The sequence below is a fragment of the Falco punctatus genome, assembly GCF_963210335.1.
Source record: "Falco punctatus genome assembly, chromosome: 8".
NCBI lineage: Eukaryota > Metazoa > Chordata > Aves > Falconiformes > Falconidae > Falco > Falco punctatus.
This window is the reverse complement of record NC_137588.1, coordinates 64,033,215-64,056,589: the sequence shown is the minus strand read 5'-3', so window position 1 is coordinate 64,056,589 and position 23,375 is coordinate 64,033,215. Positions and strand designations below refer to the sequence as shown.

The following is a 23,375-nucleotide window of genomic DNA, read 5'->3' as shown; positions in this document are numbered from 1 at the left end:
CTGCAAAAATTGTTTCATTTACATTGTAAGAACTTGCTGTTTATATAGCATAAGAATCAATCAAATGTAATCAAAACCTACTGGTTTTTATAGGTCACTGATGTTTGTAACAAGATGTGACACGTTATTTATGTATTGTAAGATATTAGAAAGCCAGTAGACTGGCTTGTTATTTTAAATATACTAATATGCCATATTAAAAAAAACCAGGAGACGGTCCCATTACATCTTCAGTTGTAAGACAGTAGGTAACCTCTACTTATGTGTAGTTTTCTCATTATTTACAAATTCCTCCCACCTTGTGCAACGGATGTCATTACCCACAGGGATTGTCAGTTTCAGAGCAGGCGTGTCAATCAGCATACTTTCATCAAACACAAGTTTCTGAACTTGGCATTCAGTGCCATTATCTAAGCTAAAATACACTTTTATTAATCAAACAGTATTGTTGCCCATTTTCTGTATCGCTGTGCTCCTTACCCTGTTCATGTACATGTTTGTTTATGTTCCAATAGCAACCCCAACTGGGACTAGCCAGCAAACATGAGAAACCCAAAATCTGTAGTCCAGGGTTAAGCCTCAACAAGATACCCAAGGTCTAGACATGGATACAAAAGACTTTAAGGTCATGCGCAGAAACTGCAGAGACCAGAGAACGTGAACATGTACTTAAGTCACTGAAAGCATATACATATGTTCCACTGGCAAATATAAGCAAGTAGGAACAGGATCAGGCCACTTCTACAGTTTCTGTTTTAAGTAAGTGCATCCAAGGCACTGGCCTCTTGTTTATGTTAGTATGGCCATCTGTGGTCATGGCTGTAGTAGGTGGGCATACACATGCATCTTTGAAATTCACACCGAGCCTTACTATTGGCTGGCGGTGTGAACAGCGACAAGCAGCAGCTCTGCAGGGGAAGAATCCCCTGCACCATACTGTCCATGAGATGCGGCAATCCTTAACAGAACAATCCATTATGGTTCATCCAATTTCCTTTGGTACAGTATGCATAAAAACTGCACTATAAAGAAGCCCAAGGACAGTAATTTAACCATTAAGTTTTTTAATTGTGCTATCCCACTGGCTGCCTTTCTACTGAAAGCCAAAGTATCTGTCAGATCCACAGACAGAATGTCAAACAGCTGTCACCTGCAGCTACCTGGAGTTCCTGTGACACTTCTCAGTCCTTCAACAGAGACACGGCACCTATATCTAAGTGTCTGTATCCGCTGCTTTAGTGGAACATCTTCTGTGTAGTTCAAGACAAGCAAAAGTCCTTAAGTAGCCAGGCAGGTAACAGTTTTCGATATAGACAGCAATGATACCACTAAGACGTCATCCAAAGAAGTTCAGTAGAGACCAGAGGTAATGTGGCAGAATTAAATTTCATATGCTTTAACTCAAGCAGACAAGCTCTTCCCAATCCCTCAATTAGGAGTAGTCCTGTGTATTGGAACACATCTGCCCTCTGACTGGAATGACTTGGTGAGAAGTACAACAGGTTCTCACATCTCAACATAGGCACTTTCACATAGGCTGCACCTTTGTCTGCTGGGGCACATCCATCTTCAGCTGTGGGCTCTGGTAACGCCTACCCTTCACATGAAGGCAACAATGCATGTAGAAATTTCGCTGGAAAGAAGTAAGTGGTTGCAAACCCCATCCTCAATGTCACATTCAATGCACAGGCTAGAAGTATTGGCATTATTCATGGTGTTACAGAGGACAGATTGAGTGGGGAGACACGACGTGTAGGAGTGTTGTTGGCTGACAATGACGCAGGGAGGAAAAAGGGAGCAGCAATATCTGTGGATGATGTTTCTCCTTGATTGCGAAGCTGTAAGATCTGCCGCAGCAGGGCCTTTCCTTCTTCCCTAGTCTGAAAACAATTTGGAAAAAACAATACATGAATGGGTGGGTGGCTCCTGGGTCAAATTCAGTATGTCAGCAGCATAAGTTATGGTGGTTCATAATTCTGTAAGGCTGCAAGCTATAAAGAACATCCTCATTTCTTTTTTCTTCTGCTATTTACAAATGTTAAGGTATGTCACTTTTTTCTTTATTTTATCTTCCCTCCTTTTATTCACCTGATTTGCACCTTACTTGGGTATTTCAGAAAGTGGTACCATCAACCACTGAAGCTGTCTAAATATTCCAGAAAAAAGTACATAGGAGAAGCTTCAAATAAGCACCCACTTACAGATACAGGACATCTCAGAATACAGTGTCACATACAAACGCCAAGTACTGTTACATCCCCTGCACTGTCTACACACAGAAGATGAGAAAAAAAGCAGTTATGTGAGTACCATCACTACACACACAGTGTGCGAGTCTGTGACCATTTAACCACCTCCACACCACCAAGATTTTCAGCCTTCCTAAGACTGCTATATGGAGCCCCAGATTCTTTCATTTAGCGAACACCAAATGAGACACGGTTCAGTTTTACTATCTACACCATATTCCATGCTTTCAGTCAATCAGCAGCAGCATTAGTGATCAGATATACAGCACCACCACTCAGGATGTGGCCTGCATAGCAGACAGCCTTCATTCCTCCAATAAAGGATTCCTTCTGTTCCAAGGGGAGCTAAGATCAAGGTCATAGATCCCCTAAGAAAGAAACACCAAAGACTGTGCAACTACTCACATCATTGAACGTACAGCACTTCTGAGCACATGCTGAGGCTTCATCCCAGAGCTTGCACTTGAAGTAGTACTGGGCCAAGTAACGGAAGGCAGTGCTGACTTCTAGGTGCTCCACTATCTCCTACAGAGAGAGGGGTAAAAACCATCATCATCTGTGAGCACCTTCCAAGATCATTCTACACCATGCTTACTTCTCCTTTTATTCCCGAGATTCATCTTACCCCACAGGAATAGATATCCTGGATGTATTTGATATAGCACTGAGCTGCCTGTTCAGATTCATTCAGCTGTTCGTGCAGCCTAGAAAAGCAGAAAAACGCCACTGGAACAAGACTACACTGTTGAAGACCTTCTGGGTCTACAAGAAAGTACCTACTCGGCCTAACCCAGACTAAAGCCAGGTCTTTTCCTTCAGAATTTGCAAGACATGCACCATGTACTGCTCCTCATGGAAAGACCAGGAAGGGAGCCAGTCAGATACTAACTGCTAGAAGCCATGACAACCAAAGCAGGGACCTTTGCTTATTCTGTTACATTTTAAAGCTTTTAACAGACCTTTGCCATCCTATTTACTGGCTATTTCCTCCAGTGCTCCTTGTTCTTCCGCTACATCCCAAAAGTCTTTGTACAGCAGCTTCACCTTTAACTTGCCCTTTTCCTTCCACTTCACTTATTCCACTTTAAATTACTTTATCCCCGCCAAAATTAGTGCTGATGTGACAGTGTTCACAGTTACTTCACATTAGACCCTTTCCCAGTGTCATAATTATATACTGGGAGGGGGGAAGCAGAAAAAAAATTTTAAAAAAGTAATCAATCAATCTACAATTTTGTACAACATCCTTCATCATGGATTTCTTTGAGTTTCAATACAACAAACATAATTGCTAGCACTGCCTGCTCAAATCACCTCTGGATTCAGAGGTCCCGTGCAACCCACATTATGGTATGATTCCCCTCTAGTTGTCCTGAGGGAAACTTAAAGCTAAAACTGGACACGAGAATTTGCAGTCACTACAGACCTAAAGATACCAGTTATTACACAGCTCCAAAAGTAATACTACCTAACAGCAATTCCACTTGTTCTACATTTAGTATTTTATCATTAGGTATTACAGTGCTAGTTGCATTCAACACAACATTTACCATTCAGTGGTAATACATACTCACTTTGCTAGTTTTACCAGTGCCATTTTCTCCACGTCTCCCACTGCATAAGCTCTCCAATAGCACTGTCAAGGAAGAAAAGTCAGTCAAGTACACCACAGAAACAACGCCAGCTCATGACTCATGCAAGCAAGTCAGAAACAGAAAACTACAAGGCTTTCTAGCAAAGGGGCACGTATCATCTGCAGACTACTCTTTGTCAGCTGCTCTAATTACATGGCAGCAGAACTTTCACAATTGTAATAATCACAGAAATGGTTTCAGTTAGCTCCTAACAACATGCCATATGCACTTCCAGTAGTGCTAGCTACACAATTTTGCTGCAACTCCACCCAGTGCCCAGGGAGACATCCCAATGTCCTATTCTGCACATCAGGTCTCACCTACCTTTTTAGCTTCCACCAACTGATTGAGTTTCTCATAGCATTCTCCTAGAGCAACCAGCATACGAGAATCATTTGGTCTGTAAAAGAACAATTCCTAAATGTAGTTTAATGGACAGTCAGCTGATCTCAGGGTGGGGTAAAAAAAATAGGGAGGAAGGTGGGGGGCAGAGGGGGAAGATAAAAAAAAAAAATCTACACCTGGCAGCGTCTATCATCCTCTCTTACATAAAAGATCACTTATAGTCCTGATCAGTGTTCCTCAGAATTTAACTGACAAAGCTCTTGTTAATAGTTAACTAATACAACTAAAAGGATCTGGAAGAGAGACACTGTACAAGTCACATAGCACTGATGCCCTCCCTTCCCCAACTTAGTTCCTGCATGTAAATTCCTTAGCTAGTAGCAACCACATCAGACTGAACACCAATAAACACAGCTCTCAACACTACCTGAGCTGGTGGGCCCGTCGATAGTAATAGAGACAGTAAAATGGCATTTTGAGGATTTCATAGGTTTGCCCCAAGCCATACCACGCTCTGTAGTCCCTTTTGTTCACCTCTATTGCATGTCTGTCAAAGGAAAGAAGATTAAATAGTCAGAAAGCCGTCAGGATCAAAACCAAGACAGAGTTCAACAAAAGAGTAACAAAAAATAGAGGATACTCCTTCAATCCTTATGCATGCAGACTCAAACACCATTTTGTGCAGTACACGAGTGATACCTGTAAGCCTGGATAGCTGCAGATGTGTTCTTCATTTCCATATACTCATGTCCCATGAGTGTCCAGGCTCCCAAATAACGAGGATTCAGTTTCAAGGCCCTCTGGAAATAGAGTGCTGCTTTTTCATGCTGGGAACGCAAGCTATAATAATTCCCTAAAGCAAAAGTCGCAATATTTAAATAAATTAAAAAAAAAACCACAAACAACAACAAACCAGCAGAGAAACAGAAAAGAGGTAGAGGAAGTATTATATACTACCTCCTAACTTAAATTATAAGAAAAGTCCTATTAAAGGCAGCTCCAATTCAAACCTCAAGAGGCCTAATAGCAGTCTGTTCTCAGTGTTCTGGTCAATCCTTTTTCAGTTGTACCAATCAATTAAGACCCCACCCCTTTGGCCCTAAAACTTGTATCATGATCTAATAAATTAATTTCCTGGTTATGACACACAATTATTTCCATTGGTGTTCTATACGCCAGCAATATACCATTGTTGGTATAAAGGAATTATCAGCTACATGGCTCTTCATAATCATTTCTTCAACTCCTTTTTGCAGTGATAGTATTACAGCAACTGTTTCAGAGAGAAATGAGTACTCTCATATGGTCTGCCTTTTAGGCCACCTGCATTCACATTCACCAAGCTGTTTTGATAGCCTTGCTGGCTGATCACTTTCACAAGTATTCCCAAGATTTCCTCCCACAGCCTGCAGACAGCATAGTAAGAGTATGTAGAAGAGCTGGCTCTCACCAATTACACAGCAGGTCTCAACACGATACTTGTCTATTTCACAGAGATTGTGAGCCAGGTAGCTCAACTCAGGCTTCATGCTCTAGTGAAACAAAGAAATAAAAGTGATGAGAAAAGGAGCATGTTACCGTTTCAAAGAAAACCCTGGCAGTCAGCAATGCATACGTTGCATCTGTTTCATGGAGCTGTGAAGCAGAATGCAGAAGCTGAACACCTATATCCAGAGAGGCTAGACAGCACCAGCTGCTTTGCTAGTGTTTAACATACCTCTGATAAATACCGTCATTAAGGACAGGCAACAGAAAAGAGTGCTTACCCTTACATACAGCAGGTTGGAGAAAGTGTCCATGTTTTCTATCCTGTAAGGATCTTGTTTCCTTAGCTCATTAAAGATGGATAAAGCTTTGTCAATATCTGAAGAAAGAACAGCAGACAGGAGAACAAGAACTATAAATGCCAAGTTTGCGTTAAGAGTTTGCACTGCTCATTCCTACTAGTTAGGAAGTGTCACTGACCTCTGATATTGTGGTAGGCAACTGCAATCTGAGAGATGATGTAAGTGCTTTTGGAAAATCCTGCGTCAATGAGACTCTGGTACTTCTGCAGAGCCTCCTCTATCAGCTGCAGCTCTGTATAAATGTGTGCAAGAAAGAACTCTTTCATCCATGTATCCGGCAAGGACAGGAACTTCAACTAGCAAGAACCAAAGAAGAGGAGGAAGAGATGACAATCAGTATTCTAAGAGCCACCTCTGGCAAATAACCCATTAGCTTCCCTCCCATGGTCTTGAGGTAGAAGGATTTTCTGCAATTGCTTTCTTAAACCACAACACCAGCTACAAAAGATCAGTATGAGGACCAAGAAATAACATCAGGTTCTTCCACAGGAGAAACTAAATAATGCCTATAAATTGAGAATATTGAAACAGGAAAAGGAGCATTAAGACATCCAGTCTAAAAAGCAGTACAACATGGACCTCATAATTCTGTTTACTTGCTCCCAATCTATTCCCACAATGGCTGAAACTGCAGAATTGAAACCATTTCACTTGGTCAATCATCAAAGCAACTGTCTTCAAATCTGACAGCACCTGGCTTCCGTTTCAGCCACTGGCCTTAATTCTCCATTAAACGCTGAAGCCTTCAAAAGACTGTATTTTCTTCTTATGTTAGCTCATCAAAAACAGTGGTAAAATACTGATGTTCAAAGTGAACAGACTCCAAATAAACTCATCAAAAATGCAATTTTTTTTCCACAAATCAGTAAGTCTCTCTTCTGTGCCACCTCTAGTTTTTTAAATATTCCACCAGTCAGAACTGACTGAAGAATTTCAGGAGTGGTCTCATAAAATCCCTCGCATAAAGAAAAATAATCTCTTTTGTTTTTGTATCTAAGTTCAGGAGACGAACTGTGTCAAAGAACTATGTGTGGCTTCATATTTGACAAAGGGAACACCTACATTACTGTTTTAAAAGCAGTGATTCTACATATCCTTTCAGGCCACCAAAAGTGCTCAATGACTGTGTAACTCCTTCACATGACAAGGCAATAACCCTGCTAACAACTACTTCAGAATATACAAATTAGCCATTTCTTAAACCACTTTGTGAGTGAATGATAAGAAATTGGTCCTGCCTGTATAAAGATGCTAAAGCTACAGCATGGCAAGCAATGGAAGAAGAGGCTTTAACCACATAATTTACAATCTTGGATTGGCTTGCCTGATAAAGTCTCACAGAATAAGGCAGTAGGCGACATCAGTCTTGTGGCACCTCAATCTTTTGTTACTGAATCAGGTTAAACTCTGCAATCTCCCAAGTTTTACCATCTCTTTATCTGTAATCAAGTTGCAAAGTTCCAGCCAGGCTCCCCAGTGCAAAGGTAAGACATGAGCAGCTTCCACGAACACATCTATTGCTTCTTTCACCAGGTCCAGCTTCCGCAGCACAACCCCGTATCTGTAGGGAAAGTTATCAAGTTAATCAGAATCATGAAACTCTGCATATCCACGCAAATGCACACAAATATATTAGAAATACATGCAGACACCTACAGATAAAGGCCAAATCCATCCAGTTCCCGTGCCTTGTGTTTCTTGCTAAGCTCAACTCTCAATTCCCGTAAAGCTTCATTTTTCACCTGTCCTTTTTCCAGAGGTCCTGCATGAAGATAAGTCAAACAGCTAGCTTTCAACCAAGAGTCTTACCACAGCAATTGTGAAGCCTAGGGTATATTCAGAGTCATCTCTGACATGACCTGAAGGCTTCCCAGCCTGTGATTATTTTCCTCTTTTTAAATCACTTTGCCTGATCAACTGCTTTAACAGCGGAACTAACACATGGAAATCTGTAACCTGTATTAAGCCAATGAGTTGAGAGAGAATGAAAGATGAGGGGAAAGCCATAAAACCATGATTATTAACACGAAGAGGTATTACTGAAGCTTCGTGTTAATAATATATTAACATATCAATAATAAGAGACTTACCCAAACTATCCACTGTCTCATCATCCTTCTTCTTTTCCCCTGACTGTGAAAAAGGGGAAAACCACGGTTACATTACAGTAACATATTCCTTATGTTTGCTGCAATGCTAGCAGCAGCATGTAAACTGAGTTTTCACAAACATCACAGTTTAAAAGGAACATCCCTTCCCCCCCAGATATCTAATTTGGACTTTGAGGTGATCATTTGGAACAGAACAGGTAAAAAATAAGGTACACCAGGGAGGGGTGGGAAGCAGAGAAGCTCAGTGCTAAAAGGCAACTTTTCCTTCTGTCTTACCAGGTATCTAGAGTACATATACAAGAAGTAAGCTTTCTGACTCTTGCAGCCCCGTAGAAAATAGGCAGCCCTGTCATACTCCTTTAGATCAAAGTAAGACTTGGCTAATGTATAGGCATCCAGATCACGAGCATCCTCCTGCAGGGACACAGAAGAGTTTTAAGACTTCAAAAGCTCTGATATGTTTTAGGAAAATCACCTAGTTACAAATGCACCAATGACATTGCTCTAAAAGCTACAGATGTAGTTTATCCATCCCCAAAGACGGTTTGAGTGCAATTAGAAAAGCCTCTCCCTCCCCTGACGTGATCAGATTCTTAGTTTTCAAATAACAAGTACAGACTAGTTAGAAACATTTAAATAGTGAGGTTCCAGAAAACATATTGTGGCAAGCTGACAAAAGGCATGAATTAGCTGTTCAGTGAGTAAAAATGACCCTAAATAAGAAACATATTCAGGAATTCCCTATGAAACCATATTAAACCGCTAACACATATGTGAACATTTCCTTGGTAAATATGTCTCAAAATGCACTTATGACATGTTACACTGCTGTAATTTAGAAAACCAGGCATATACCTAAACACCTACAGAGGTGGGGATGGAGACACTGCTTGTTTCTGTTGTGTCTGAAGGAGCACAAGTTTAATGGCGCAACATAACTTGTATTATAACAAATACTGGCCTTGGTGAAGATGAATTAAAAAAAAATTAAGTAGCACGATTTCAAGTTTTGTTTACAGAGCATCTCACTTAGGGCACAGCAACACATAGAATGGAATGCTTTCATCTGCGAAAGCCTATCCAGCTCTGTCCACCCTGTTAAATATGTAACGGGGGGGAACTCCACGGCCCTGTCAGACAAGCAGGGCCCAGAACCGCCTCCCGCACGGTTTAAAAGGACCGCCATCACACCTTCCCCGATAGCTGCAGGCAGGAACACAAGCCAGCCCTGCCAGCAAGAGCTCCAGCGCTTTCTCTTCGAGCTCACGGGCACCCTCCGGGCGCAGCCCCCCGCCCCGGACCCCCAGGCCGTACCTCCGTGAGCGCGGGGGGCGGCGGTAGCTCGCTCAGCGGCAGCGGGTCCAAGGCGAAGGCCAGCTCAGAGGCCCTGCGGGGAGAGAGACCCGTCAGCACCCGGCCCGCTGCCCGGCCCCGGGCCCCTCCGCCCGCCGCGCTCACCACTTGCCGCTGTGCTGCAGGCCGCGCTCGCGGCTGCGCTCCGCCACGCTCAGCAGCTGCTTCTTGATCTCCCGCAGGTCCGAGAAGTCGCTGCCGCCGCCCAGCCCTGCCGCCGCCGCCATCCCGCCGCCGCGCCTCCCGGCCAATGGCAGCCCCGCGTCCGGCGGCGCCCTTCCGCTCTGCGGACGCAGCTTCCGCTTGGGTGAGGCGGGGCGCCTCGCTCCCAGTCAGAGGAGCCTTGGCGCCTGATTGGCCAGCGGCCGCGGAGGCGCGTTCTCGCTGCGTAGCGCTCCGCAGCGACCGGGGCACCGGCAGCGCGGCGGGGCCCCGGCACGGCCTTGCTCTATTCGGACTGGCCCTGCCCTGCCCTGCCCTGCTCGGGCTGGACCGCGCGCTCGCGGCGGTGCCAGGGCTGTTCTGCCCTACGGCCGCCGCCTCTTGTCGCCCAGCCTGGCGCGGCCTTCCCTGGGGCTGAGGCGGGCTGGCCCTGCCGGGCCCTACGGCCTGGCCCGGGGGCTCCGCGTTGCCCTCGTGGCCCGTGCTGCCGTTCACGGCGCTGCCAGTCGAGCGCGGGTGACGGCCTGGGTAACGGGGAGCGGGCCCCGGGGCCCGGCCTGCAGTCGACCGGGCCGGGAGCAGGGCCCAGGGCGGTGTCTCTTTGAGGAGCGGGGAGGGGGAATTAGAGCAACACAAAGTGCCCTTGAGAAAGGCCAAATACACGGGTCCTAAATGCTCCTTTACTTTTTGGAGGTGTGAGATTACTTTTTGGAGGTGTGAGACTGTTTATCTTTGTGCCACCCTCCCCTTTTTTCTGAGTTTTGTTTTTTTTTTAATTTTATTTTATTCTTAAGTAGCCTGCACCTGCTGTTTGTATGCTGTCTGAATGGTTTGGGGCTTTGAGCCTTTCCGCTAAAGTAGATAGCTTTCTTTACCAGATGTCTACACTGAGGTGCAGAAGCTGAGGCTACAGAGTGAAGCGAAACAAGGACTGGAAAAAGCTAGAAGAAAGACCCTTCAGAGGAGCCTGAGAAAGTGTTAGTATTGTAAGGAGACATTTTGGAGAACCTTCCCCCACTTGACAGCAGCTGAAAAACTCATTCAGTGCTGACTCAGTGTTTCATTTATTTCTAATTTTTCCTCTCCTTTACATAATTCAGCTCGTTTGAGTCTTGGACTGGTGATGCTGGGATCACAAGTCCAGTAACACTGGAGCTTCATAATCCTTCTGAGATCAAGAAACTCCAGTCTATCTTGTTTCTTAGTTGATTAGTTCCTAGCTGATAGCAGAAACACTTGTTACATTGCTGTGTGGTCAAGGTCATCTGATTGTTTCTTAATGGGGTATTTCAATTTGCCTTTGTATTGATAACACCTCCTAACTTAGCATAATTAGAAATTTTTTATTCATACACTGCTACTTCCTGTGCTAAAAACCATGAAGAACAATCGGTCCTAATACTGGTCTCAAGCCTGTACTTTTAAGACAGTATTATTTTTATTTTAGCCTCTGATTATTTTTCTGTTGCGTTTTTTTTCCTGTGATGCTCTGGGAACTTCACTGGAATTACACTAGGCTGTAATAAAACTGCATATTTTTTTTATGGTGTTTCGTTCTACCTACAGAAATTTAAGCACTTGTTTCGGGATCGTTGTGCCCCACAACTTTATTTTAAACTTTTTTCCAGAAAAGTAATAATGCACGGTTGTGTCATTCCAGTATCAGAATGTCAGCTTTAACTCTGTCTTTTAAATAAATTAAGAAACCATACTGTGAAAATTCATTTTGTATGTCATTTGTAGGTTACACTTTTTTTTTTTCCCTCTTTTTTCTGATGTTAAGGGCAGTATATAGTCTGTATCGTGAAAGTGTCCTTCGCTTTTTTTATTACAGAAGTGATTTGAAGCAGAGGACCCAGTGTTTGAACTGTCCACAAGTTCACTGGTAATGAAAGAAGTGTAATTGATTAGCATGATGTCACCACACTTGATTCATTATTATCATAAGGAAAGCTACTTTTTTTGTGACCCACTGAATGTCACTGTGTCTTACAGTGAATTCCGTTTAGATTCTAAGGTTACCACTGGCTTTCTGTTTGTTGATGATTACTATGACAGTTTCTAGGTTGTGTCTCTGCTGATATGGAGGAGCAGCCTGCTGAAATCAAGGTTGTTCTGCAAAGACTGACAAAAATAGGAATAGCCCAGTTTATTGTTTAATGATGGGTTATTTATAGTTTTTCTGGGTCTTTCAAACAGACAAAGCAAATTAGTCCATTGTTTGAAGTGTGATTTTAGTATTGCATGTTTTTTTTCCTTTCTTAATCTTAGCCAAATATGTTGTAAGTGCGGTTGTAGCTTTGACAGAAAATACTGCTATTACTCTGCCAGCCCATATATCCAAGATGTAATAAAAACTTCTTTGTTATTCCTGTTGTTACAAAGATGGGTCTGGTTAACACAGAAAATGCCTGAGTCATTTCTCACTCCCTCTCTTCTTGCCCCACCCCAAAACACAGATGGAAAGAGATTCAGTGTTTTTTCTGAAGATAATTTTTTTTTTGTCCTTACAGTCTTTTTTGTGTTCTCCGTATCTGGGGATCAGCTGTTAGTGGGCTGGTTTGTACTTCTAAATTTTGTGTTTTATAGTTGTTTGATAATTACATTGTTTTGATTTAAGGATGTTCAGTTTTTACAAGAATCCAATTAGTGATTTATTTTTTATGTGTGAGGTCTGTGAAGTAATTTTATCAGCGTCTGTTTATCTTCAGCTTTGGGCCCACTGTGTGTTACATGCCGTTTTCTTGGCTGGAGGCAGTAACAACGAGCTTGAGGTGTGCTATGAGATTTCATTAAGAGTTACGAAACCACAAAACGCACAAAGTGCTGCTTGTTTGGATGCTTGCTGAAATCTAGGCAAAATATCCTTTGTCAGGTTCCTGGTGTGTGTCACTTGGGCAGCTATGCTCTGGCTGTTCATATGATCGCTTTAGTAGAAGAGCAGCAGTTCTGACCGCTGTGACATACTAATATGTTTAGAGAGAAAACATACTTGGTTTTTGGTACCCAACCAGATGGATTTGTTACTTGCGGTTCCAGCTATTCAGCAGAAGGTGTCGCTTTGGACTCGTTCTTGGAAGCAGGAAGAAAAAGGATGAGAGGGTACTTAATGATGGCTACGAGTTCAATAATTCAATTGCTTAATATGTGCTTCATAATGAGAACTCATAATTCTTCCTGTCATTCCATTGTGTAATAGATGCGTCTTTTAAGTGACACCCAGGGCTGGCTTTTAGAGCACAGGACTAATTAAATCCTCTGTGCATGAAAGCTGATAATATCTTAGGGAGATACAGATTAACTTAGCTCTACTAATTGGGTGATGTTGGAAGAGCAGTTTGTTTACCATGTCATTGCAGGGCTACCTGGGTGAAACTGTCTCTAGTCCCTCACAGAAATGTGGTCACAAACCCAATGAAATCAGCATGTGTGTGTGGAATGGTGTCCATCATGCAAATGGGTGTGTAGGTAGTTACTTTAAAAGGACTTCTATTTTTCCAAAGTTAAAATCTTCAAATCACAGCTGATGCTCATTGAGATCCAATCTAAGTGGCCTTTACCAAGCCAAATGTCTTGCTAATACAGGGAGTTTAATCTGTTGACAGCATTGGAGAAAATCCAGACTTCTGCATTATCTGAATTCGGCTTTTTTATTATGATGCTATCAGACTGTGCTTTTTAACTTGTTTAAAAATCAGCTATGGTTACAGGTTCTTGTAAAATTGTATACTGAGAAATTTGATGTAATAACTTCTTTTCTACTGTTGGTTGCATTCTCTATTGAGCACAGTTAATGCAACTCCTACTTTTGCTTGCTGTACAGTCTGCCAGGACATCATTAAGGTTCGAGCCTGGAAACCATGTGACCCTAAGATGTGAGGGAAACCATTTATACTTGATTTACATTGTGACTGAAGAATAAATTCTCACAAACTGTGGAAAGTTTCAAAAGGCAGGAGATAGCCTGTCAGAAGGGGAAAAGGTTACCCAGAAATTTGTGTCAGCTCCATGGTACAGTTGTTGAGCTCCTCAGGGTGGAATTACTATTATTTATTGAAGGGGACTTTTGTCAAACTTCTAAGCCCGTGGGGACAAGCTTTTCTTTCCAATATCCTTTATATTTCTCTTTAATAATGTTCTCCCTTCCAGAAATGAGAGTTATATTTCTGCCTGGAGAGCATGTGTATGCTGTGTTAGACCTCTTTAAGTGACCTTTGGTTTAAAAAAACCCACAAAACAAAACTAAAAAAAACAAAACAGTAGTATGAATCTTCTTAAACTGGCTATCCTATAATTGATTTTTGGATACTTGAATTGTACTATTTCAAGTGAAATTTGAAGGTAACTTCTTTAACTTAAGTACGTGTACATATATATGTATATAAATATTCTGTCCATGTAGCAATCAAGATGTTTCTCATTCTTCAGGTCCAGGATGTAGGTTACCAGGTGATAGCATTTCAAAGACTGCCACTAACACTGATGGAAGATCTTTGAACAGTTTCTGCCTCTTGAAAAATTATACCTCAGAAGGTCTTAGTGTGACAACAGCATGTTTTTAAAGAAAATTCTTTGCTAGAAAAGTATGAACTTGGTAGGTACTTGGCATACTTTTGTAACTGTTTTGAGCAGAGTTCAGAAGGAATTTGATCTGACCTTCTAGGATGTATTCTAAACAGCATGTTCAATGAACTGCATCATCCTCATGTGAGATGGCACAAATGTGTACCTACAGCATCTAGATTGTACTTTATTAATATATAGATTCCTGCAAGAATCAGCTAGTTGGAGCAATAAATTGATGTGTGTATGTAGTGTCTTTCACTCATTGCATTTGTAAAAGGTTCTTAATTGCAAATACACCTCTGGCCCATAAAGTAGATGTATTTAACCTTTGGTGTTAGTGGGCAGCCTTTTATTGTGATTTAACTGTAGCCAAATAATCAGTTACAAAACTGCCAGATACTTGTCACAAAGCTGCAGTTGAGTTTTCCTTTGTGTTTTTTTCTAAATTGCAAGACTTAAGTCCACAGATAGGGAGCCAAATATTTATCCCTTTATAATGCTGGTTTCCCCCCCCCCCTCCCCAAATCAAAGGCAGAGTGATATGGGAATATCTAAGAGCAAAATAAGTTCAGTGGGAATCAAACTTGGCCCCTTTTCCTTCTTTCCTTTTTTTTTTTTTTTTTTTTAAAGGCACAGCCTTATCAGGCATGTAGTGCAGCTTGAGAAGTAGAAGTGTTTTAACTTATGTGTATCAAAGTCAAAGCCATTACCAAATAAAACTGTAGTTCAGTTCCAAAATAATCATGTAATTGCACAGCTGATAACAATCAGCCCTCTTGCTTGCTCTTGTTATTAAGGAGAACAAAGATGCAATTAATGTATGTTTAAATAGGTAATGTGCTTATTCTGCAGAAGTGTGTGAAATGGATGTATAAAAAAAGTCTCATTTTAAAGATGAGGTATCACACAGGTGCGGCATCATCTCTGCTAACAAAGACATTAATTCTATGAGCTTTTTCTCATCTGTGCCAAATTATCTGTCTTTAGTTTTAGGGACTTTGATATATAGAAATTATCAATAGTCAGTGCGGATAGAGGCTTTAGCCTGTCTAGTTCCTCTGCATAGTACTGCTAATACTTGGAATTCCTGGTATAGGTGCTTAGAGGTAGTAGTACGGTACTGGGGAGAAACGGCAGAGCCATTCCTGGAATGTGAGCGGGAAAACTGATGACGAGAGGAAAGCTGCTAGGGAATTGGGAAATGAAAAGGTTGGTTAAGAGCAACACTAGCAGGACTGGTATCTCTTGGATCTCAGCAAACAGTGCCCATAAGGGAGGGAGTACCACAGCAAAGAATGCTGCAGCTGTAGGGGCGAGGGCGTGCCAATGCTACCAATTCAGCTATATCTTAATTTCAGCAGCAGGTAGGGTTTGGCTGCACTTGTCCTGGTTAGATACTTCTCAAGAAATTCTGGTTTTAATAACCTCTTTGCAGTTCTCCTCGCCGCACCAACTTTTCCTTCAGACTGGATGTTAATATGGAGAAGGGGAGGGGGATGAGAAATACAGAAGGTACAGAAATGTTTCAACAAATCACAGGTTTAGAGATGCTATCAGACTACAGGACTAGAGGGACCCAAGCAGCCGAGATGGGCACTCTGCAAGGTGTGGAGAGCAGTGGGAAGTAGGGAGAGGACGTTTGATGCATATGGAAGTCACATCATCTGCCATCCTTTGGGGTCCTGTGTCAGTAAGGTCAGTATGAGCTACTGGGTGTGTTGAAACAGGTAGCTCTACTGTGTATATCTGCTATGAGGAAGTTCTCAACACAGGATTTTCTGCACTGAGAACCTTGTCAGAACCAACTAGCAGAGGCTGGGCTACAGGGACCGTTGAGCTGGCACCTTTTGTGTTCTTGGTGAAGTTTATGTGTTTGGCTTTTCTGACAGGAACCCTTCGTGCTGGTTCTGACCTGGTTATTACAGCAGTGGAAGTGGCAATCTGACACTGGTCCCAGTAGTTCTGGAGGTGATTACTGGCAGGGTCATTAACAACTGTTTCAGGCAGCTAAATCTTTTAAGACCAAGACAGATCTGTGAGTGGGCAAAGTGGGAATGCTGTGAATAAACACAAAAAGAATGCAAACGCACAGGAGGAGGTAGTTTAAACTGGAGGTCTGACAAGTGATACGAAATTAAGAGTTTTATGAAAGGAGCAAAGCTTCCTAGTGAGGTGCATTGGTGTGGACGGTGGTTGTCTTGGGACAGAAGTAGACACTCCATGCTGTGAAATGACACTTGAAATACACTGAAAAATGGGAAGCTAGGGTTCGCAATCTGTGGGCAGAAAGGAAGGGGTAGATTTTAATATAACTTTTCCATCTTAAATTTGTGCTTTCTCCCCTCCCCCTCCTTTATTTCTTTATGTATATGCCAGTTGTTAATTTTGTAAATAATATATGCTGCATAACAAAAACAGGGAGCCATTTATTAATTATGAGGAATGTACTGCAGGATATCTCATGTGACAAAGTTGCATTATAGTCCACAGTCAGACCGTCGACCAGTACAAGCTAAAATGTCTGTTGTCCAGAGAGCATGTTAATGTGAGTCATGAGCACAGAAGCATCTTTTTTCCCAGCTGTTTGATGCAGTGCGATGTATCCTTTGCCCTTAGGTGACAAACGGTGATAGAATACACTGCAGGGAAAGTAAAACTGCCCTGATTGAAAACAGACGCGTCTTCATTGCAGACATGATGGAGTAATATAATTCACTGCAACAGTTGCTTACTCTTTTTAATCAGAATTTAAATGACAGGTAGAGTGCAGATAGTTCTGGAAAGAATGTAGTCCTTGTCCACAAAATTGTAACATCCATAGCAAGTCAGCAAGCTTTCATACCTCGCTTGTATATCCGTAGTTTTACAGGGATTATCTTTGTGTCCAAGAGAACTTGGGACTGTGATAGCCCGTGGCTTTAATGTGAATGTGGTAAAACCTGCTCTGCCCTCTTGAGATGCTTCCACGGTGGTAGGCTAATCAGCTAGATTTCATATTGCAAAAGGTGAGTTGTGGGTGTGTGTTCTGCTCTACTTGTCTGTGCTGCAAGGGCAAAATAAGTACTTAAACTGGGCAGAAATCTTGAAATGTTAAAAATGTCTGAACACCTTTAGTTTCCTTTGCCACATTGCTCGGATTGCAGTTTCCTGATCTTTACCTGCTGCAGGCTGGTTTATCCTAATGCCTCTGTCATGCTGGTAGCAATTACGCAGCCATAGAATCAACTGAATTGGGAAATTGATCTGGCTTTAAACAAATTTTGGGTGAAAGAGTGAATTCAGCTCAATCACCTTGTCCAGCTTGTGGGGAGACTATAGGACTACTCGCTTGGATGGCAAAAAGGCTACAAGAGTGCATGGGAAGATGGGACTGTCCCATGCAGCAACAGTTTGAGCTTAGTTTGCCATCAATTGGTTTGGAACCCATGTGTTTTGTCTGCTAGTGAGAAGGTAGTGCTAGTTGTGAAGAGGTACCGGATGGCAGTCAGACTGAAATGGCTCCCTGCTGGAGCTGACCCATAGGTTTGATGTGAAAAAGGGTATTTTTCCTCCTACAATTATTATTTGTAAAGATCTGTATAAGAACTGCAGAAATGTATGTGCTCTTGTATCCTTATCACGTTAGGGTTATTTTAATTTTATTTGAGGGCACTGGTGCATAATGCTGGATTGCTATGGACACTTTGAGCATCTGGTCCAAATACCATTAAGGCCTGGTTTTTTTAAGGTTACTTGTTTTATGATTAATGTATTTTGTGTTTCAGGTAGTCTCTCTAGTAACAAGAACAACTCAGTGTTGCTAGAACCCTGCAGGTCTTTGCATGCAGCTACAACAATCCTTCTGGTTTGTCCTTTTGACCCATTATCACAGACCGCTAGCGTCACGCAGCCACGAAGTATTCCTGCTCCAAAGAAAGCACGAAATTTTCTTGTGTGGAATGCAGCGTAGCATAATGGAAAAAAGTCTTAAAATAATGTAGCAGAGCACTGACAGTGATTTCTGTCAGTGCTGCTACGTAAAGGGTGGTGCTAGAACAACAGTGTCAGAACAGGTAGTGGCAGCTGAGTTTACCGTAAATTGTCTTTTTTGGAAGTAAGGAGATAGAAAACCATCTTGTGACTCAAACTACTGTGAGAGAGTTAGAACTATTGTATTCTTCATTTGCAGTATGTGGAAAATTGATATGGGGAGTATTTTGAAGCTGAATAATGTATTAAAGGGCAGTTTGGGAAGCTGCTTTAGTTTTGAGCCGTAATAATAACTTCATCAGCATCTGAAATAATTTCTCTGACTCACAGCAGGTAGCTGCTCTTCTTTCTATACCCTTCATCGTTGCTTTCCTGCTTCAAAACTGAATTCCAGGAAATCTGCCTATGACTCAAGTAATACAGCATTATGACATCAGAGTAGGCTTTTGTGTGTTGTCAGTAATGTCTTTTTTTCCTCTGTCTTGCTCAGATCCGAATTGCTTTCTTGGAAGGGTAATTGAGATGAAGTGACATAAAATGCCTCTGAGGACCCTGGAGTCATGTAGAAAAAGTGTTTACTGTGCCTGAATCACTTCTTTATATCTGAAAAATCCATTGACTCATGCCGTATATTTTCTGTTTTGAAGAGGTTTTAATTGCAGCTTCTGATGAGTTCAAATGTAGTATCAGCTATGCATGCATAACTAGCCAAAGTGCTCTGAGGAAACCAGCATACATCATTTGCTTAGCATATTGCCCGCTGAGACCAGTAGATATCACAGTGAAACTGTAAAGAACCATGCAGGTTCTTAAAGATCCAGTTATTCAAAGGCCTTCAAATTGTTGCTAAACTGACTTAATGGAGAATGGATTTGCTTCCTTTTCAAGAGACCGAGACAATTGTTTTAACTATCCTTCAAAAATTATGGTTAAGCTGAACTGTCAGAACTAGATTAGTTTGATTTGATTGCATTTAGTGTGCTGCTATGCATCCTAGAAGTCATTGAGGAGAAGAGAGGTTGGGGACAGTATATTGACTGGTGGTCTTGGTCTTGCAGGTGAGCAGCAGGAGTCTGTGACTGATGAACAGCCCCATCAGTAGTAGGATGCTGCACCTTCCATCCTCGCTTGATGCTAGGCCTAGAAGGTAATGAAAGAACCAATTGGGCTGAAAAACCTTTGCTGTTTTTTTCATGAGGCCACTGGAGTTAACATGAGTGAGAGAAGTGAGTGTGGGAAGGCAAGACTGCCCCTTTCATTATTGGTGAAAGTTTATGTTGGAAGAAGTAAAAGTTACTGATATGCAGTGATATTTTTTTTTCTCCCCTCCCTCTAGGAACTATTGAGCATGGAAACAAAATAGTGGTCACAGCTGCTGATAGTTCCCTGATAGGTCAGAACTTTGTTACTGAACAAGTCGGTGCAGATTCCTAAAGTCAGGAAACTTTTACATGTTCTTTCTGCAAATCCTTATTTACATTTGGTCTGTCCAGGAATTCACACACACACCCCACCCCACCCTCTTTTTCACTATACTTACTCTCCACTTGAGAAAAGAGAGGGTGTTTCATGGTGATCAGCAATCTGTTACTATGTTTTAAGGCAGCAGCATGCTATACAAATTGGAGCAGTAATTTTGACCTTAGAAAATAAATAAATGACCAGTACCCACAGCTGCTGCTGATTGTAAGAGGGACTTGAGGTTGCTCAGCGCATCACAAAATAAGAATGCTTAGTAGCATTTCCATTTTGCATCTGTGGTACTGAGAGGGTATATTTAATAGGAAGGATGTCATTATCAACTTGATCTTTTAAAATAAAATACAGTTTTTCTCTAATATTATTTTGAAACTTAGTGTTACTAGTGGTTTTTGTGTACTTCATTATGAAAAAAACAGTTCTTTACACAGCTGCTATAAAACCAATTTCTCTCCAGCAAGAGAACATTGTGACTAGTTTCTGTGGGGCTAATAAAGCCATAGTGCAAAGTTGAGCTGTATGTATTAGAGAACAAAACCAAAACAGATAGTTGTCAAAACAGTATGATAGTTCCTAAGATGCTGAAGATACTCTGGATACACTTGTAGAATTTACCTTGAAAAAATAGCTTGTCTTGGCAGTTATGGACAGCTTGTGAGAGTTGATGAACATCATCGCTGCTCAAGAGCAGAAGTCCTAACTGTAGTGTCTGAGCAAGACAATAGAATGAAAAGACTCACCTAGGTTTGTTTTGGGTTTGGGTTTTGGGGTTGTTTTGTTGGTTTTGGGTTTTGTATAGCCAGAGTAAATAAAAGTTCAGCAGGTAAGAAAATGGAGAATAGTTGAGTTTGTAAAGTGGAACTTCTGGGTTGTGTGTTCTCCTTTACCCCTACAGGAAAAGAATGGAGAGAATGTGACAACAAGAATCTTGTATAAAGCAGCATACCTTAGAAGGATCTTCAGACTGCTGTGAAAACCTTCTTGATAATGTAAAGTATTTCTGGTTCAGAGAAGGTCAAACAACAGGCTTGATGAGCACAGCAGGAGTTGAGCAAGACATATCACAGTGTGGTATTTTAGTAGTCCATGATGTTTTTCCAGTACACAAATCTTTGTAGTTGGAAGCAGTAAAGCTGTGTGATTCCTTAGGGCTCACACACTGGACTGGAACACAGGGCATGAGCTTGGGTACTGACTCTGTGCATAGTCTTGTTTGGATTTGGGTGCGTTGCTCAACTTGTGCTGTGGCTGTAGATGCGCAAAATTCGCAGAATCACATGGAATGGTTGAGGTTGGAAGGGGCCTCTGGAGGTCATCTGATCTAACCTCCCTGCTCAAGTAAGTCCACCTAGAGTCACTTTCCCAGGACCATGTCCTGAAGGCTTTTGAGTATCTCTGGGGTGGGAGACTCCACCACTTCTCTGGGCAGCCTGTGCCAGCGCTTGGTCACCCTCATAGTAAGAAAGTGTTTCCTGATGTTCAGGGGGAACCTCCTGTGTTCCAGTTTGTGCCCATTGTCTCTGGTATTGTCACTGGGCTCTGATGAGAAGAGTCTGGCTCCATCCTCTTTGCACCCTCCCTTTGGGTATTTGCATGCATTAATCAGATCCCCGTTTGAGTCTTCTCTTCTCCAGGCTAAACAGTCCCAGCTCTCTCAACCTTTCCTTGTAGGAAGGATGCTCTAGTCCCTTCATCATCTTCATGGCCCTTTGTGAGACTCTCTCCAGTATGTCCATGTCTCTGGATATGACACTCCAGGTGTGGCCTCCCCTGTGCTGAGTAGAAGGGAAGGGTCCCCTCCCTCAACCTGCTGACAGTGCTGTTCCTAATGCAGCCCAGGACCCCATTACCCTTCTGTGTGGCAGGGGCACACTGCTGGCTCACCCCCAGGCCCTTTCCTACAAAACAGCTTTCCAGATCAGTGGCCCCCAGCATGTACTGGTGCATGTATTAAGAAAGTAGATTTCTTTCTGCTGCGTAGGCCTGGTGTGAGAATGAAATTAAAAATGGTTTTTAGCAGGTTAAGTTCTACCGTGGTGGTGATAAATTAATTGTAATTAACTTTTCAGTATAGTTGTGATGACTCAGATTTCACCAGTTCTTTTGGAACTTAGTGATTTGCAAGCCTTGCTCAAGCGAAGAATTTCTGAGGACATTGTGAATATCCAAGTAAACAGCAATGCTAGATTACAGGGCTTTTATTACCTGTGCTAATTCGATTAAAATTCTAGCTTGTTAACTGAGCTGTACTGATTTGGATGAAGATAAAGTAGTGCACATGTAGACTTCTACCACGTTGATGAATTACTGCAAAAGTGGTTTCTGCTGTCACTGGATCTGATACAAATGTAAAATTTATTTCCTTGATGTAACAGGGAACCATATTAGGCATCCTGAGGAAAATGAAGTTAAATATTACTAAAGTGTGTTCTGCACATAATTGACTTTATTTTCTTTAATTGAGAGTGATGCCGTTCTGAAACAGAATTTAGTACATCTAAATTGTCTGGTGCTAGCCTCATTATGATAGATTAGAAAGTCCAAGAAACCCAATAGTGACTTCTATGACATAGCTTGTTTCCAGTCTGTTTTCCACAGATGAACAGAAATTGGGATATTGAGGACCTTCAGTTTAACTGGTGGTTTAACTCCAACACTGGTATGTTGAGTGTTAACTTGAACCATTGAAGTACATAACTTCTGTAATCCGTTCTTTTTAAACTGTTTCTGGGAGAGTTTTGTGAATTTTGTCTAGATGCCCATGTTGTTAAAGTATTTTGAACTTATATAGAGAATATATCTCCTCCCTTTCAAGAGCAAGAAATATAAAACCCCCAAAAGCTCAACTAGATTAATATAATGGAGGTGCAATGTAAGGGAATTTGTAGGGATGTTTTTAATACAAGTAAATTACTTTGTTTTTCTTATCATCATGAAAGGTTAGGATGACTCCCGATCATCATGGAGTACATAATAAAATACATCATCATAAACATTCCTGGTGACAGTCTTGGTTCAAGAGGGGAAAATACTGCTTTGTATAGCTTTGCTCCTGGTAGTATATGATTTACTGCTTATCCTTGTTCTGTTTTATTAGGTGCTGACATGATCTGGAAGAACTTTTATGGCACTTGATGCCTTCTCTTCCCAGGTTGCATAGTGGCATTTGGTCAGATGACTGTTAATGGTTAAGTTAATAGTGATTTAAACTATTCCTGTGTCTCCTCTGAAAGATATCCCTTCATCTGCTGGAAGTTGGCAGTTGAACATACATTCTCCTCTTGTCCTAACTCAAAGTAAAACAGGTTAGCTTAAATCACCATGGTGTTTCAGTGGACTAGAAATGTGTAGCCATTTGAAGGATACTTGTGTTTTAAAATTACTCTAACTTCCTTGAAGTAATCTTCCCATACTGCTATTACACTGTCAGGGTAAATATGTAAGAAGACTGTATATTCAAAGGCAAAGAGGAGGTTTTTCATGCTCCCTGAACCAATGCTTTCTGCCTAATTGAGAACTGAAGCTAAATCATGTGCATGTATTGCTCCTTAGTAAGCTGGATTTTTTCCTAGTAGTTTCACATCAAGGCATGTTGGTGTCCTGTCCTCCTTCAACCTCTCGGCTGCTCTGAATAAGTGAGCTAAAAGAGGTCTGTTGGTA

At 41.8% G+C, this 23,375-nt stretch overlaps 1 protein-coding gene across 1 annotated transcript; it reads right to left on the bottom strand.

Annotated features, from left to right (window-relative positions):
* Positions 1-381: 381 nt before the first annotated feature.
* Positions 382-9,867, bottom strand: CDC23 (cell division cycle 23). Its single transcript, XM_080397815.1, has 16 exons — positions 9,645-9,867; positions 9,501-9,573; positions 8,463-8,600; positions 8,166-8,208; positions 7,732-7,837; positions 7,504-7,636; positions 6,194-6,371; positions 5,995-6,092; positions 5,679-5,760; positions 4,928-5,081; positions 4,656-4,775; positions 4,208-4,283; positions 3,824-3,885; positions 2,875-2,953; positions 2,655-2,774; positions 382-1,880 (listed from the first exon to the last, which is right to left on the bottom strand). The coding sequence occupies exons 1-16, from the start codon at positions 9,764-9,766 to the stop codon at positions 1,710-1,712; spliced, it is 1,755 nt and encodes a 584-aa protein (XP_080253941.1). The 5' UTR covers positions 9,767-9,867; the 3' UTR covers positions 382-1,709.
* Positions 9,868-23,375: the final 13,508 nt, after the last annotated feature.